Below are 17,441 nucleotides of genomic sequence, written 5' to 3' on the forward strand. Positions count from 1 at the left end.
TGACCCAACCGCAGAAAGAAATAAGGAGGAATCAAACAACATATCAGTGCAGATAAATCTTTTCCCTCCCTACTGTGGGAAAATGACCGCATAACACTTTCTGTCCAACAGTGATTTACTCTTTATTCACTATACATTTGTCATTGTGGACTTTTTTTGAAGAAGTATGCCCCATGTGGTAACATTTTGTTGTGTGGAACTGTTCTTGATTTACAGCAGTACACGCAAAGATACACTATGGACTAATTCAGAGTAATCATTTTTTGTTGGCTAAACTTGCAGCATGTAAGTGTTGGTTGGTCTCTCAGCCTGTTTGTCCACTACTTTTTTGCAGACATGACATACATTGAATGGCTCGCCATGAAATTTAACCTTTAGTCTAGTGCCACAAGCAGATCAAGGATTTTATTTATTCAGTGGAATATCTCAACCTCTGTGGATTGGATTAGCAAAACATTTTGTCCAATATGTTAATGTTGTTAAGTTTGATGCAAACACTCAGGTTTCCTTAGCATGGTAGTTTACTTTGGCAATCCTCACACTTTTCAACCAGCCCAATGGTCCAATATTTTGTTTAAAAAAAAATAAATTTTAAAAAAAGGCAAAAATGCCGGTCCAAACTTACCAAACTTTGCCATGCTAATACACTAATCTAAGATTGTGAATGTTGTAGGGCGGCACCTGATAATTATTGTCATTATCGATTAAATTGCAGATTACTTTTCAGTTATTTGATCAGCCATTTGGCTCGATGTAAGAACAGGGAGAACAGCAAATTATCACAAGACCATGAATGAAACTTTGACTGGGGACCTAAGGAAATAGCTCAAAGCACCTCTCTGACTGGAGGCTTTTAGGCTTGTTATGAGATTTTATGTATTCTGATTTTAAGGGCAATACTTAAGAACTAGCCTGGAACATTTGAAGTTTTCATCCAGATTAATCCAGCCTTACATAGTAATATTGCAGGCTGATGCTGCAGGACAAACCTTGATTAAAGCTCAAACCACTGGGAGCTTCTTCCTTACTTTATTGCTGTCTTGTGTTGTTTGTGTTTTGTTTGTGTTTTACAGCCCAGGTTTGAACTTGCGCCAGCATTAACATTTTTTTGAAGTCCATAGCCCCTCTTCATCTACTGATCTTTTCTTAGAGTCATTAAAAGGTGGATTGAGCTAATCACAGGCCAGTTTCTTTGCTGGTATTTGTATTCATTAAGTTAAAGGAATGAAACATTTGAACATGAGACAAGAGAATGAAAAATAGCCTCCAGGTGTGTTTCCCCTTCCTCTGCTGCAGTAACATGTAGAATTAATTTAAGAGAGCTGTCCACTAAGATTACATTAAGGACCTTTAATGTGTCTGAAGAGTCTGAAGGGACACATAGAAGCAGTTGTTTATGGAGATGGAATGTGTAATAATTGGGACTTGGAGGCTTTAACAGAGATCACCAGAGTGAGCAGGCTCTTGTACGCTGGATGTTAGAAATCAGTCAGCAATGATACTGAGGCTTCATAGTATCTTGCATGACATCCTTCATAATTTACCGCTTTTCTGCTTTGCTGTCAGGAGTGGTAGACGGATCTCCTGCATTAGTCTCGGTCAAAACATGTGCTGAAGAAGAACTGAAGTGAGTTCTATGACTTAAAATGTTGGGATGCAGTACACAGGGTCAAAGTTCGTAGATAGTTGAAGGCACATTTTCACAACAAATTCAGAACTTACACATTATCTGAGTATATGACTGTTACCAAGTTCATTCATCTTCTTGGTTGTATGTTGGCTGGGCAGTCCTGCTTTGTCAGTGACACCTCAGCTGTAGCTGTGTACAGTCATCTCCTCTTCCTCCCCCATACTTTCCTTTGGCCCATTGGTGCCACAGTGTCCCGGCTGTGGGAACACGTTGTCAACCCAGGCTGGCTCCAGCTGGCTATGGGCCATGGATCCTGGTGTCCCTGCCCAGCTCTGGTGTCTCCATGTGGCTATGTGGGAAGACAGACAAAAGTAAAGGCCTTTAAAATAAAGGTGTACATACTGTGAAAGGAGGCAGATGTACAAACACCTCAGTGAATAGACAGCTGGACATGGAGTGACAGACAATTTGCAGAGGAGGGCAACTGTGTAGATGGTCTGGGTAGAGACAAACAGATGGATGGACAGCAGATGCAGGTAGATGGCTTTAAAAGACATTTTCTCTGTATTAACTGACATTTTTTGATTTATAACCTCATTAAAAGCTAAAATAAATAAATAAAACAATTATTAAACTCATCAATTGATTTTTTTAGTGCCTGCTTCACATCTATAAATGGAGTTAAATGCACTATATTAAACATAATAAACAGAGTAAATTATTCACAGACATGCTTCGGACAGAGATGAGCATGAAATGAGTGCCTTCAGAGGTCTTTGACAAACCTGACCTGTGACCGAACTGTCCAGTGTGCAGTGTAGAGAGACAAATTGAGTGAAACGGGGTCATGAGATGCACAGGAGAGTTGGGAACTGAAGCCATGGAGCTTGTTGGTAACAAAGCTGTCACTTTGATTCACTTCCTCTACTAGAAATGTCTGGCATGCATACCTGCAATGTGATGTACTCATTCCCTACGCAGGTGCACACGCTCCCCCCTCTACCTGTTGTGTACGTGTGTGAGTGAGGGGCCACATTGTGTTATTCATTTATTTGCTCCCTCTCTCTCTCTCCCACCTCCTTGGGGCCCATGAGGAGGTAAAATATCCACAGTCTCTTAGAAACAACCCCTCATTCGAACACTTTTCACCGCAGGCCACATAACTGCTCAGCCATTTTTAAGTTAATCTTTTAGAGTTTGTATTATTCGAGTCCCTGCAAGCATTCTTCACTATCTGTTTGTTTACTGCAAGGGGAAGTAAATAGGCCTGTAGATGAAAGTGTATGCACCACAGATCCAGATGTTTCTCGTGCGACACCCCTTTTAAAGGCATTTATCTCTTCAGCTGTCCGACCGCAGAATTTTCATAGTATTGTTACCCCAAACAAACATCCCAACTGTAAGAGCTGTGGGCCTGCCCAGCCAAGTCTTTTGCCTGAGGTTAGCTTTGTTGGGAATGAGAGGCTGACTGGCTGCCTTGACATATGAGCTTTAGCCTCTTTATCTCTCCCATCACTAATATCCCCAAACAAAAGGACAAAGGCAGGCCACATACAAGGTGAGGTGTCGTGTTACATTTGGTAAAAAACAGACAAAATCAGTACATCTGAGGTCCAGGCGTTGTATGTCCAGTGTGATTTTCTTAACTGTAGTTTGTTGGCTGGCCTTTGAATTAAAATGAGCTGAGGCCCTATTCCTAGATGGGCTTTCAGTATACAAAGTATCTGCGTATCTTTGACTTTCTTTCACACACAAGCATCCACATTGGCCCCTCTAGGGCAGAGCAGGTGGGTACTGTCTACAGATGAATGAGAGAAGTGGGTAAAGTCTGGCCAAGAGACTGAAAGAGATCAATGTATTTGTCTCTCTCTTTTCTCTAATGTTGAGCCACACAGATGTAACCGCTTCCTTGTGCACATTCTTACCATCCTTAGCATAAAGCGCTAAAGTGAAACAGCATCAATTACTTGATTACTTGATCCCTTGTTTTTGTTTGGGATACATTGCTGAAAATCCATGTTTTGAGCTTTAAATTCTCATGCCCAGCAAGCATGAGTTTCTGAAAGGTTTGCAGCTTGCTTCTTTGCAGAGGCATGCAGCTGTGGACTGCTCTGATTCTCAGCAATTACAAAAGGATTCCACTGGTGACCCAGAGTTACAGCAACACAAAGAAGAAGCAAATTGTCCATAGAAACTTTCCAAACAGCTTCTGGTGTATAAAGGCCATGGCACACCATTTTATTTGTGCAGGTAAAGTACATTTGTGCACATCTTTCATGTTAAATTCAACATTGGCAAACTTTTGATAAACACATATTTGGCAACAAAAGCTAGCAGTTTTACAGTGCTGACCTATGAGGGAATTGATTGAAAAGGGCTAGTGTAGAGTCCTGAGAACAAATTGCCAGGCAGGAGAAGTTAGTGGTTAGTGTACCAGCTAACTATGTTAGCTTAGCAACTTCCTCCTGGGTATGACCAGGCCCTTATCTTATCTCTTTGATCCATATGGTTATAATGTTCCCTAAAATCTTACAAGCATAAGCATTGCTTAAAAATTTCAAAATAGATTACTTCTGACTGAGCTTCAGACTGAGTTTTGCAAAGATACTTAATGTACCGACCAAAAGTGAAATTGATTATTTAGTAGAAGTGGCATGAGAAGTTACTTTGACACTTCTTTCTTGGCATGACTCTAGGTCGGCATTGCAGTCCCTTATTACTCATGTCAATTCAAATGGCAGAGGAACTTACGCACTTTGTAGAGCTATCTTAAAAGTCTACAGATAAAGTATACTTTGTAGTGTAAACACATAAACATGCATGCACATATCAATGTACTAACACTCAGAAACAAACCTACACACAGGCTCACTTACAGCCAGGACTTACAGCCAGTCCATCTGACAAACCAAACACACATCAGACTATTGTCCAGATCAAACAGAATGTCTAGATGTTAACCAGCAGCTGAACAAACAGCTCTGCCTCTAAAGTGTGCTTACTTCTCCCAGCATTCACTCTCTTATTTTGTTTGGATCAAAACGATGGTCCTCACAGGCCACTGTAATGTCAGCGGTGATTGATCTCCCTCCTGCTCGCTGCAGGCCTCTCGTCTGTGGGGGCGTCACCTTAGCAACTGTGGCTTTTTGGCTCATATGTCATTTGGCAGAGCTGATTCTAATTGGCAGAGATTATTTCATTTCACTTACTGAAATTACACATTTAAATATTACCTCGATCAATGGAACTGACACAGATTCTAGTGTTTACTTTGCTCACTTAGAATCGTCTAGTCGAACATCTGTTTTTTGACTGCCAAAGTGTATTGTGTTTGAACAGTGAGTGCAGTTAGCTGCCATGGCTGAGCTGTTTCTGAAGCAGACTATAAAACCCAGAGCGCAGGAAGGAACCTGAGCTCTTTGGGTCTGCCGCCCACAATGCTCCCGGGCCCAAGAGAAAACACAAGAACTCCAATCACAGCCACTACTGCATTTCCTGTGTGTGTGTCGGAATTGTTGAGAGAAGTAGCGCTTACGTGTGTCTATCCATGTCAGAGGAAATCCTAATTTACCTTTCATGAATAGCAGCATATTGTCCTCTTCTTCTCAGCAGTATGGATGTGGCAGCAATGAAGAGCAAACAAAGCTGCCAAGCATAGGTCTTGTAAGTCTCTTCACATGAGTGGCACTATATTTCTATTGGATCATAAAACATCCCAAAGGACATTGCTTCAGCTCGTTGTGTTTCAAAGAAACAGAGGATTATGGTCCAGGCTCTTTTCCACTGATTTAACAGTCATTCTCTGGATCATGGTAGCCTACAGTACTTCCACTGGAACTCTCTCTGTGGTTTTGGAAGCTGCTAACATGTCAGTCAGATGTTGTAATGGGGCCCCCATTGCCAGTTCTGTAATATTTTGAGATAAAATGCTTAAGTAAATCTGGCAGTTAGTTCTGTGTAGTTTGGCTGCGCTTTATGTGATTGGAGAGATTCTGTTCAGCCTGGTTGGCAAGTCTGTATTACTGTGGACACATCCGTCTATTCCTCAGGTTGTTACTATCTCGCTGAGCTAAAATGTGATTTGATCAATGGGTATGACGCATGTTGGTAAATAGAAGGAGCCTTTGATATCAGTAATTTAATCTCAGCAGGGATGTAATCTCAGATTTAAAAAAAAAAAACAAAACATACAACAATCAATGATGCATTGCAGCAGTCATGCCAAGATGTAAAGCAGAGGGTCTCTTTGGGTCAAACAATGTCTGACATACCAAACACATGATGCATTTCTTACTGGTCCCCATAATAAAGTAATTTCTTAAGGCCTTCTTAAGAGCACAATGTAATGTTGGTGGCCTGAGTCACTGTACATGAGTGTTTCGTGTGTTGGTCATGACTTAACTGGCCAAAATGAGTCAAAATGTCAAATGTAGAAACTGCTACCATCTGGTAGACTCTAAAGCAACTATGATGGGGTAAAGTGGGTGTAGCCGAGCCAACTCCAGTACTGGTGAGGTGCCAGTTTACAAGGCCACTACTGGCTGAGGGTTTCGACTCAGTGTTCTTTTTCAGTTTACAAAATTACTGAGTTAAGCAAATACTAAAGAATTGCATGGTTGTCTTTTAGTGCCTTATCTGAACCTCAATTGTTATTGTTGCTGAGCAACAAAAATGTAACAGCAGAATTTGACAAAACAAATATTGAAAGCTAAACTGATAAAAGAACTTCTTGTGGATTTTTGGAAACTTGTCAGTGCTCGTTGTACCAGTCCCTTATGTGTCTTCCCATCTGGTTCAGGGCCTGGAATGCCACGTGGTTGTGATGAAACACCCCATGGCAGCCTAGAGGAACAGTGTTGGTAAAAAGTCACCCCCCTGTGGGCCTTTCAATTCTCATTCATCTTCTTCTTGTTAATGGTGTGGAGAGAGAAGGCACAGAGGCTTCAGGTGGAGAGAGATGATCAGAGGTGGATGGCCAAGAGGTTCAGAGTGCTCACAGTAGTGTATTTTACATCCAACCAAAAGAGAATGAGCCACATCAGTTTTCATCAGATGGAATCTCTTGAACAAAGCGACTGCAAGGGTTCTGCTGGTAGCTTTATTGGCACAAATATGTGCCACATGTCCAACTTTCCCACTTTTGTATCTATGATTCTTCACTCGTGATTCCCTTTTTAATATCTCATCTAAACATGGCTTTGTTACATGTTTTGAATTGATTATTCAAAGCCAAGATATTCTGTTCAGCTGGTGCCTTTATGATTAAGAAAAGAGGGCATTCTACTCAGGCAGGAATGCAAATGAGAGAATATAGTCCATTGTTTGAACTAAGAAAATGAGCATAGACATAAGGAAGTAAACCAGATCACACAACAGATCCCTGGTTACCGCAAGACTCAGCATAAAAAACCCAACTCACTGCATAGCTAGTCACACTAATTAACAACATGGTAGGCATGCACGTCTTTTTTATATAATTGCTTGAAAGAAACTTCTTTCTGTATAATTTTTGCCATATGGTATACATTTATCAAAGAAGCAAGAACATGAATGATAGCTCCGCTGTAATTAAATATGGCAGAAGATCCTTGTTGGAACATCAAAATAGTCAAGAAAATGTCAGAAGAAGATGAACTGTAGATGCTCTGCTTTTTGTGGCATGTGATCCCACTCCAGCTGTAATTGAAAGCTTGTGCTCTCGTTTAAAATAAACTGATCGACCATTTCGTAATTACCTTTGATGGTATTTATCCCATCTTGTTTCCAGCCTCCAGAAGAAGCATGGACAACTCCCCTAGTCCCAAACCCTAGATCTGAAGCAGATGGTGGGGCTGGGCACCCTCCTGTACCGTCCCTCCCCAGGCCCTTAGCTGCTATTTCAGGTGCTGCTGATGAACCACTCTGTATGAGGAAATGCAGCACTGGGACTGATGTGGTACGCCATGCCCCAGATAGCTGTTGGTGGAGACTGTAATCAACTAGGAGCAACTGCAGAGTCTCTGAGAGTTTGTAGTCTGAGGAATATGCTGCTGCATTCACCAAAGTAACATTTTACAGATTGATTGATTCATAGCAAGGTTAATTGAGACCATCAGGAGAGAGCATGTTGTTTGGTTCAAGGGAGAAAGAATGAACGTATCTCTGTGGCCCTCTGACAGTGGGTGAGTTGTTTTTACCGAAGTCCCGTTTCTCTCCGGGGGTCAACAGTGTGGGTCAGTACCCATCCTGCTTACAAGGCAGTTTCTTTCACAATAGAACAGGCCTATCTGGCAAATCAGAAGCCATTCTGAACTGCAACTTTGGACATATTTGTCGCCATGAATGGGGTTATGGGAAGTATGTGATGTGGCCGCCAAAGGAACACTTGGATAACATCCAGTACAGAAACAAAAGGGCTTTGGTCCAAACTGATTGCCACAAAGACCAAACAGCGCTCTCTCATTGTCCATATCATCATGTGCATTCTGGGCCACATTGACTGGATGTCCTTCAGTCAGCTGGAATTGTTGCTGACAACTTTATAGGCCCTGTTTTAATTCTGCAAGCCACTCTCCATTCATGTAAACATGTACCTGGATATGCATATAATAGCCTGTGCTTGCTCGATAGATTTGGAGAGAGAAACAGCGTGACAGTCAGTTATTACCTTTCTGCAACATTACACCCTTGTTTCTTTCCTGTATGCTGTTGTGTTATTTCTCAACACTGTGCACAGGTGCTCTCATCTCCCCTCAGCTCCCCAGTATGAAAGGGATCACAGAGGGCTTTGATGCCCCCCCACACACACTTCACCCACACCCAAATCCCTCTGCACCGAGGCCTCCACACGTGTTTACCATACAGATGACCTCAGAACGAGAGGAATGCGCAATGTAATAGAGGAAGACTTGCCTCGACAGTAAGATGGATCTAACTTGGAAAAAAAAAAACAGTGGTTGTATGTGCCAGTCTGCTGGTCATGTTTTGTAAGAAACCAGTCAGAGAGCTAATGATGTCTGCAGGAGTGGATCCATATCAAGCATTGTTATGATCAAAAGAAGCTGTTTGGCGGTCCTTAAACGACCAAGTGAAAAAGGTTATCCTTTTCAAATATTGCCAATAGGATGAGATAATCTCTCTTATGTAATAATCTAAGGTAATGTCAGCATAAAGTCAGATAGACAACATTTTTAAAAAATTGTTTTATGATTAATTTTATGTTAGTTCCAATTTGTTTCAATCGTTCTTTGGCAATTTTGTGTATAACATCCATCACCTGGTGAGAGCAGCGACTGATTTGCCTCAGTTACAGCCTAAACATTCTCCTCCTGGCGACAGTGTGGAGTCGCCGTTCAGAGATATTTGCATAGCTTCTCTTTTACTTTAATGTACAGTAACACTTCTGTTTATTTTCTTCTCCTAATCAACCTCACCTCCCACAAGGAGGTGGATCAACCATTCAGTTGGCTTTATATGGATTTCCTCTGTAACATCCTATTAACATTTGGGAGTCATCTGCATGAGGTCCTCTGCAAACCTCTGTGACATACAAATACAATTCCAGTGTTACTCTGTTTTTGCATTTAGATAATAAATGCTATCTGGTAATCAAGATGGTCATTGGTTCCCTAGTAGCTGTAATGTGACCATTGATTAAAGAATATTTTATGTTGGTACATGTATCTGAGCCATGTTGAGAGCTGCATATAAAGTCACTATCCTACATCAGACAGATGCAGCCAACAGATTGTTGTCTTCGCAACATGCAGGTAATAAAAAACACTTATTTCGGGTTAAAAACCACCAGCTTGGTGTGGAAGGTAGACCCAAAAAAGAAAAATGGACCCATTCTCAAACACATCTGCCTTTCGGTGGTCATGAACCTGTTTTGTCTTGTCGTCTTCTTCTTCTCGTAACAGCTGAATTTTCCGAAATGAGAAAGTGAGTTTTTGCAGCGCGTCCTAGTTTCACGAAGTGCCAAACCTGTAATTTTCTCTGACAGGCACTTGCCTTTAAACATGAATTCCTCTATGCTTCAGCGTGGTACTAGAACTTCAGTGGCCAATGTTTGACTCGGAAAATGAATGATTTAATGAGTTTCCCTGTGCAGTCATGAATGTAATTGTGTTAAATGATCCAGTACGCTCCTTTGTGTCAGTGCCATGGTAGCTTTGTTTTAATCCCCACATCCTCTGGAGATGGAAGCAATTGCAAGGTTTACTCATTCATCAAAAAGGCCTGGTGGACTTTAATGCAGTCACATTTAAAACCAACTTCTTCCTTAGTGCTCATTGGTGGTCTTCCAGTTTTGTTGATGGCCTGATGCGCTTTACATTGAAGTTTTGAGTTCTTTATTGCAGTCAAACCTCCAAACCTCTCCTCTGCTGTTGAAAACGCCCATCATCATCATCCATGTTAATGATGTTTGTGGTTAATTTTTCTAGAGCAACTGCTGTGATAAGCATTCATTCAGATTTAGTATAGCTGAAACACCTCCCTTGTGCCGCGTCTGTCTCTGTAGAAGTGGTTTATTTCCTTGTGAGTGCCCGAAGGAAGATAAGCTACTTGGAAATGCAAAAAGAATAATCAACAGTTACTAATCAACTTGATGTAAATCGCTCATTTATCAAGTTTGTGAAAAGATTCAATGCTGATGAATGGAGCGGAGCCTTTTAGTAATTTGATTATCGCATTCAGGACACATGCACATACACACACACACATACAGAACGGATCTGCTTTCACTCTCTGACTGGAAGCTTTCTAATTGAGTCAGCAGTTGATTGGCCATTAAGTAGCTTGACGTACTGAGCTATTGATTGTGTACCTTAAAGGCTCTTAGGGATCTTTTGGCTTCTTTGCAACAATATTTGTTGCTGTCTGATCGTCTCATCAAATACTTGTCTTTGTTTTAGTCCATTTTACTTCCATATTAATGAGTGTATTCATTGAGCCACAGGTTGGCCAGATTTAGTATCTTGGCTAAGCATGTTGAGGTTCCCCTCGCTCTGGTTTACTTTGGTCTCTAGATCAAGTGAGTACAACAGCTGAGCTTGTTCTGGAAATAAAGAGAACATTTTTCCTTTTTATCTTCACAACTCATTAGGTGGCCAGAGTGATATTTCCACAAATGGGGATGTAGACAATTAAATGAGCAACTCCACATTAACATTTTTTCAAAAGTTGCATCAACCACTGCTTCACAATACAGTAAGATGGAAAGTGGGTATTTGTCAGCAGTGACAGAGGTCTTATGAAATCATCAGAGGAGTTAGAAAAAAAGTAAGTGCACCAAATTACAGCCTGTTTGCCACATAAATTAATTTGGTGTTTGTTTCTGTGGCCGAGTAATCAGTCGAACCTCCTGCCAGGGACTGAGTGGACGCTTTACAGGAAGTGTTTACTCACAAAAGGCGAAACTGATGCATTCAGAAAGCTGGTCCTTGTGGCAGATCTGCTAATCAGGACTGTGAAACGGGGCTGAAATGCAACACTTGCCATAAGGAGCAGTGGAAAAAAACTGTAAGACCATACAATACACAATGATTTTATGGGTGGAATGTATTCATATTGGCTAACTTTTATATTACCACTCAACTTGAGCAGCAAATTAATTGGTATGTTCCAAAATACGCCTCTGGTGTCACTTTGTATTCATGCTTTTATCAGGAAAACAGCAAAGCAAATTTGATAATTGCTGACATTAACTTGGGAATAAAGAAAATACAGCATAACTCACGGTGGGAAGATCATGGTTTCTGATCAACAAGTGATCCAGACAGCACGGATCAGAATGACACAGATTTATAATTCATTAGAGCTGCAGTATAAAGTATCTCTGTGTCTCAGGGTGCACAGTCTACTTTTTCTGTTATATAAATGTGTTTACTTCATCCCAGACTTGAGTCATATATTAATAAACACTACTGATTTTTATTTGTGTGTATTCATGTAGTATCCGAATCATCTTGCTTCTTCAAGTTTTGTGATATGATTTAGTGAAGGTTTATGATTTATTTGATACCCTCTGTTGAGTACTTGACCTTTCATATATTCATGTTTGCATTATCGTTACTGCATTAACTGTAAGCAGGGACAACATGATGCACATTGAACTTTGCCCTAAAACAATGATCTGCACCCTGTTCAGCTGATCTTATGACTATTATTTCCCATATTTTGTTGTTCTGCCAAGAAACGGCCAATAAGACCTTGCATGCTGTTACCTTTTATAATGATGCCCAGTCCAGTGAGCTGTACAAATAATTTGTGAAGGCATGTCGCAGCCTTTGTTAGGCTTTTATTATGAGGGATCACCCTCTCCATTCTTGTCCACACAGCTCTAAATCACCTCATTAATCTGTTTCCTCTGCTGAAGATGTCTGGCCCAGGCTGCCTTCCATTAGGAGAAATCCATTATACATGGCCCTGGCCAGAGAGGACACACAGAGGAAACAATTTGTGTTTGTGTTTGTGTTTGTGTGCGTGTGTGTGTGCGTGTGTGTGTGTATGTGTGTGTTTGTGCGTGTGTTAGATCCCAGTTGTCCTGTTGAGGATGTAAAATTTAAATGAGGGCTGCACTGACAGGCATGAATCCTCAGAAGGCACCTCAGAGGGTAATTTACCTTTGCATACAACTTGTTTAAGTGAGGCATGCTGTTGTCCCTCTGCTTTCTTAAGTGCCCCGGGTTTTCATTCACAGTGTGCGTGTGTGTGTGTCTGTGTGGCCTGTTCTGTGCTGTAACTCGTGCTCTGTTGGGGATCAGGTTCCATTCATCCTGGAGTTATTTTCAGCCTTAATGAAACACCTGAGACCAGTTTTGCCAACCTCACATCTCTACAAGATGTCCCTTAACTAAAGGATAATAAGCTGCATTGGGCTGTTCTGTAGTTGTGGATGTGTACATGCGCTGCACTGTAACACTCACCCCTTCTTATTCCTGTTAAAACGGATAGATTTTTAGATGTATAATGTTGGCATGCTGATTTGTATCTCTGTGTTGTGCACCTTCATAAAAAACATGAAACCCTCATCTTTTGTCCGGTTGCCTGGCTGTGTGTCATGTTGTCTATACTTAAGTAATAATGCTCAGTCAAAGATGGGGTCCTTGTGAAACAAGTGCCATAAATTTGGACACAGTATCTACTATGTAAACCAAGAGTTTGTGTAGCTCCAATATTCCACATTTCTAGAATTTATAAAGCTCAGTCTTCAGGTTCCTGCTTCAAACTAATCTGTTTGCTCTCCTCTCGGGTCTTCTCAGAGATTCGGGCGCAGCTGGTGGAGCAGCAGAAATGCCTGGACCAGCAGACAGAGATGAGGGTCCAGCTGCTGCAGGACCTCCAGGACTTCTTCAGGAAAAAGGCTGAGATTGAGATGGAGTATTCCAGAAACCTGGAGAAACTGGCCGAACGCTTCATGGCAAAGACACGCAGCACCAAGGACCACCAGCAGTACAAGTAAAAAGACCAAGTCCTATTGTTTCTTTGGGTTCAATTTGTTTATGTCTTCTGGGTTTTATAATATATTAGTATTGTTTAATTTATTTAAAATTTATGTTTTATTGTGACAGCCTGTCATACTGGATTTCAATACAATGCTGGATGGATCCATAATATTCTAATGGGATTACTGTGAAGATGAGCTTTATCCACCTTTATTTAAAGGAAACAGAAAAAGCATCATGTGGTGATGATTCTCCAACTTTGTGGCCTATACTCTATGCAACCCACTGCCAAGGCATGAACAATAAGGTGTTAAAAATGTGAAATTTAATGCTATAAGATATAGTTCTCTAAAACCTCTTGTTTTTCAACAAATTTGCCACACCTCTGAGGGTCTAAGTCTAAGTTTGTGAAAGATTTAACAAACAAGACTATGAATTTAAACAATCACTTGATGCCAACATTCAATCATTTTTACTACTCAAATATTTAATATATTTCAGGTCAATACTTAAAGGGTAATAGTCTCAGTACCTGGCCCTACAGTGCGACTGTAATTCTTACGAAAAAGCTAAGAGGAGTAAAACAGAAGAAACTAAATCTTGACTTTCATCTAGTCTTTATAGAGCGAATAGAGAGTTAACCTGGCTGTGGAGGGTACATAAGGAGAAACTATCTGATGAAATGAGAGTCTTTATAAAACAGTTTAGATGAAGTTTATGTCTGTCACCTTTTCATTTCTCGGTCTCCATCCTCACAGTTTGACTTTTTGAGACAGTTAAGCATGCTGTAGACTTTGGCCTTATTACACTGTAGGAGTCTCCTCATGGAAAAAGCAGACATTAGCATATTGTTTGAACTTGTGGTGGGAACGAAAATAAAACGTATATTTGTCCTCGCTGTCCGCAAATAGCCCCCGCTCTCTGTCTGCAGCTCCGATGGCTCTAGCAGCTGTGTGTGCCCATGTGTGTGACTGGTGGAGGGAGTCTGGTATGGCGCTCTGTGGTTTTCATCGCGTGATGTACAGTCTGGTCACTTCATTCACAGGTTAAACATTTGACAAGTGCCATGAGCATATTTCTTAAGTAAATACAAGATGTATGAATAACATTAAAAACTTTCCTGTGGGTTTTAAATCACGTGGCCTATATTTTTGTATCCACATAAACAACACACGTACAGTAAGCCTTCTGTGTTTCCATATTCTTTAGGTTGTTTTCATTGGACTGGCTTGTCTGTGGTGTTTTTATTCTGTGTGTAGCCTTAAGCCACCATTCATATGACTGGTTAGCTTGGCAGAGCTGCAAAATACTTAAGTTGCTTTAAAATGAGCAGCGAAATCTGATTGTAATTAATCCAGACAAGCAGCATTCAACAGGTGGTCACTGACTGTCAGGTGTACATAGCTGATGTTGAGACAAGTTGACAATTTGTGATTCTAACAGTCAACAGTGTGTTAATGTACACTATATCTGACATGTTTGGGTTATTTAGAAGACAGATTCCCGGCTCCATTGTATGCAGTCACATGCATCCTCTCGATACACGTGGAGGTAATGTTTCTGCTGCCGCTAATAATCTTACCAACAGGGGAAAACACAGGTGAAGGTTGATGCTATTAGACAGCACCTTATTTATCCTATATTTTACAGTCTACTGCTTGGTTTGGGCAAATTATATGAAAAACATTTTTAAAATTCACCGAATCACAGCTTCTCAAATGTGATTATTTTTTAGTTTCTTCACCTTTGACAGAAATCTAAGTACGTCTGGGTTGTGGACAAAACAAGACATTTGAGGATGTCTTCTTTGGCTTTGGGAAGCACTGATCAACATCATGACAATGAACATGATTATAGATTGACCAACTGGTGGGCTCTAAAAGTAGAATTTAGTTGCAGCATTAGATGCTTTATCTCCAGGGTTCAACCCACTCTGTACAGGCCGTGTTACCATTGAAGCAACGCAGACATGATCCCCCACTGGCTTCCCAACAAGCGGCAAACATAGCCATTTATTGTGTTTGTTGGTATTCATGACCAGGCTGCTGCTATTCCTACTAGACATCAGAGCTAGGTGTCTGTCTTGCAGCACAAATGTGTTATTTCCTATCAAGGTCTAAATCTGCTTGTCTCTGAGTGAGGAAAAGTTTGGGCACAAAAGGGATTCAGTCCTGAATTCTCTACTGGAGTGAAATAAAGTTAGTGTTGAACAGGAGGCACAGACTTTGTGTCACCTGTGAAAGTATTGCACCAGCTCCTTGCTGGAGAGGAATCCATCTTGCTCCAGGGAATGTGCCCTGCATTGAGCTGTACATGTGTTTCTCAGTCTGACAAAACTGGTGGCAAGACGGCAGTGGAAGACTGATTAAGTCAACTCTAAAGTAAAGATGGATGTTTTTAAAGACATATGACTTTAAGATTTGGGTGACTGGCACTATGGCACATTTTAGAAACATTCATCATGACACACATCCAAAACACTTTTAAGGAGGAAAAAGTTAAAATTAGATTAACAAGAGATTCTATTTAGAGCGATGGTCTACCATCCAGATTGTGTAACGGTACATTGACTACAATTATACTTTAATAGAACATTAATTTCTTGGTCCAGAATTACATATGAAGAGAACTTCTGCAAGTTTAGTTTTTCCTCTTCATTTCCATCAGAAAAGTCTAATTGCAACTCACAGTAATGGAAAAAAAACAGCAGAGAGTTCTAGTTAAACTTGATAATCGATGTAATAAAATGAAGTTGGCTAACTTCAGAATGCACGCTGTTCGACACAACGTTGGTCAAAAGAGCAACACGTCTCTGTGAGCTATTTCATAATGGCTTCTTGAAAACATTTGGTGCTTTTAGCTTCCAGGATGTCTGCAGCAGAAAAGACGGCAGCCGCCAGTGATTGTATGAGATGCATCTGTGGGTTTAGACATTAAATGGCCATTAATGACTATGAGGAAAAAGTTCCACTAAAAGTCTTCCTTTTTCCTTTTTTTCCTTTCCTGTGAGAACATATAACAAGAGACCCACATCCCGGTGTCCTGCCCACAGCAACAGTCTGTGGAAGAGCCACCGAGTCCTGCCTGCCCAGTCCATTTGTGCTTCTATGGCTGCAGAACACACGCACGCACAGATGCACACGCACATACAAATGAACAAATAAGAGTTAACATTCTCCTCTATCGCCCCCGCTCTCTCTGACACACACACTCGCACAAACACACACGCACAAACCAGATACAGTATTATGCAAAGTTTGTTCAGGGAGGGACACACAGATGGTTACCAGAGAAATTATACAATATTTATAAAACCAATGCCACAGCTGGGATCATTTTAAATAGGGTGCTTTATCCAGAATTATGTTTCTGGTGAAGGGACTTCCTCACTTTGTCTGTGAGGATAAAAAGAAGGTGTGTACAGCATGCTGCCACTGCATACTGTGCGTGCTGCAGGGCATTGCTTTCTGTAGATCATTCAGCTGTTGCAAAGAGGAGAAACCCGTTGACAACACGCTCATTTGACACAAGTAGACTGACACTATTAGTTTTTGCACTCAATCACCGGACAAGATGAAACTGGAATTATTCATCAATTTTTGCACCGTGTTGCTTTTAAATTTAAAACTTTAACTTTACATAATAGGCCTGCTCCAGATTGGACTTCCAGTGATCACTTTGGTAGCAGCTACACGCTTACATAACAGGTCAATGCCAGTCACCATGCTGCAGCTACGACGGCGGCAGTTCTTTAATAAAAGATTTTATCAGTACGGCGCTGGAGGACCTATTGCCTCTGATGCTGATAAGGGCTCTTGTTTCAATGCCCTGCATACTCAAGTGGTAATTATCCATCATTGTCAGCATCCTGCTACTGTATGAGAGTGCAAACATGTTGACGTTGCCTCGGTGACTCCGGGATTTTAACTGCAGGAATGGTGTGCAGCACACAGATATTGATACGAAAGTAAGTTGATAGGCTGTAAGTTGCTAATTCACTTATGTCCCTTCCTGCCTCTCTTGGACATTAGTTTCCCCTTTCATACCTGTGTGTCAGACCCTCAGGGGGCCGTCTATCTGTCTCTGAGTCTGTCTGACCCAGTTCCTGCCCCGGCTGAGGGGGAAATGATGACATTTAGAGTTTTCCTGCCATTATGTAGGGTAAGCAGCTCTCAGAAGTTATTTTGTCGTCACAGCCGATGTCAGCAGCCCCCTTGTTTTCTCATCCAGGCCTTCTTGTTGGATGTAGTTTGTCAGCTCATTAACAAACATACGAGGTACTTTGAAAAGCGAACATGTGTTTGTGGGAAATCTCAGTGACTGAGCGGCATGCTCAGGACCTGTGCATGCACTGATGCTGAATAAGGTTATTTTTTCACATTGAG

The 17,441-nt window shown here is 41.1% G+C and overlaps 1 protein-coding gene and 1 long non-coding RNA gene across 5 annotated transcripts in view; one reads left to right on the plus strand and one right to left on the minus strand.

Moving 5' to 3' along the window:
• Positions 1–17,441, plus strand: part of srgap1a (SLIT-ROBO Rho GTPase activating protein 1a) — an 81,889-nt gene that overhangs the window by 16,534 nt on the left and 47,914 nt on the right. For all 4 annotated transcript variants that reach the window (XM_037105954.1, XM_037105955.1, XM_037105952.1 and 1 more), the window contains exon 2: positions 12,874–13,069. In XM_037105954.1, coding sequence (XP_036961849.1) covers positions 12,874–13,069 — 196 coding nt within the window. The remainder of the gene's footprint in view (positions 1–12,873; positions 13,070–17,441) is intronic.
• LOC119023797 lies at positions 1,740–6,700 on the minus strand. Its single transcript, XR_005076336.1, has 3 exons — positions 5,202–6,700; positions 4,633–4,807; positions 1,740–1,979 (listed from the first exon to the last, which is right to left on the minus strand). It is a non-coding gene; the product is annotated as an uncharacterized LOC119023797 (long non-coding RNA).

The sequence above is a fragment of the Acanthopagrus latus genome, chromosome 8 (genome assembly GCF_904848185.1).
Source record: "Acanthopagrus latus isolate v.2019 chromosome 8, fAcaLat1.1, whole genome shotgun sequence".
NCBI classification, from domain to species: Eukaryota; Metazoa; Chordata; class Actinopteri; order Spariformes; family Sparidae; genus Acanthopagrus; species Acanthopagrus latus.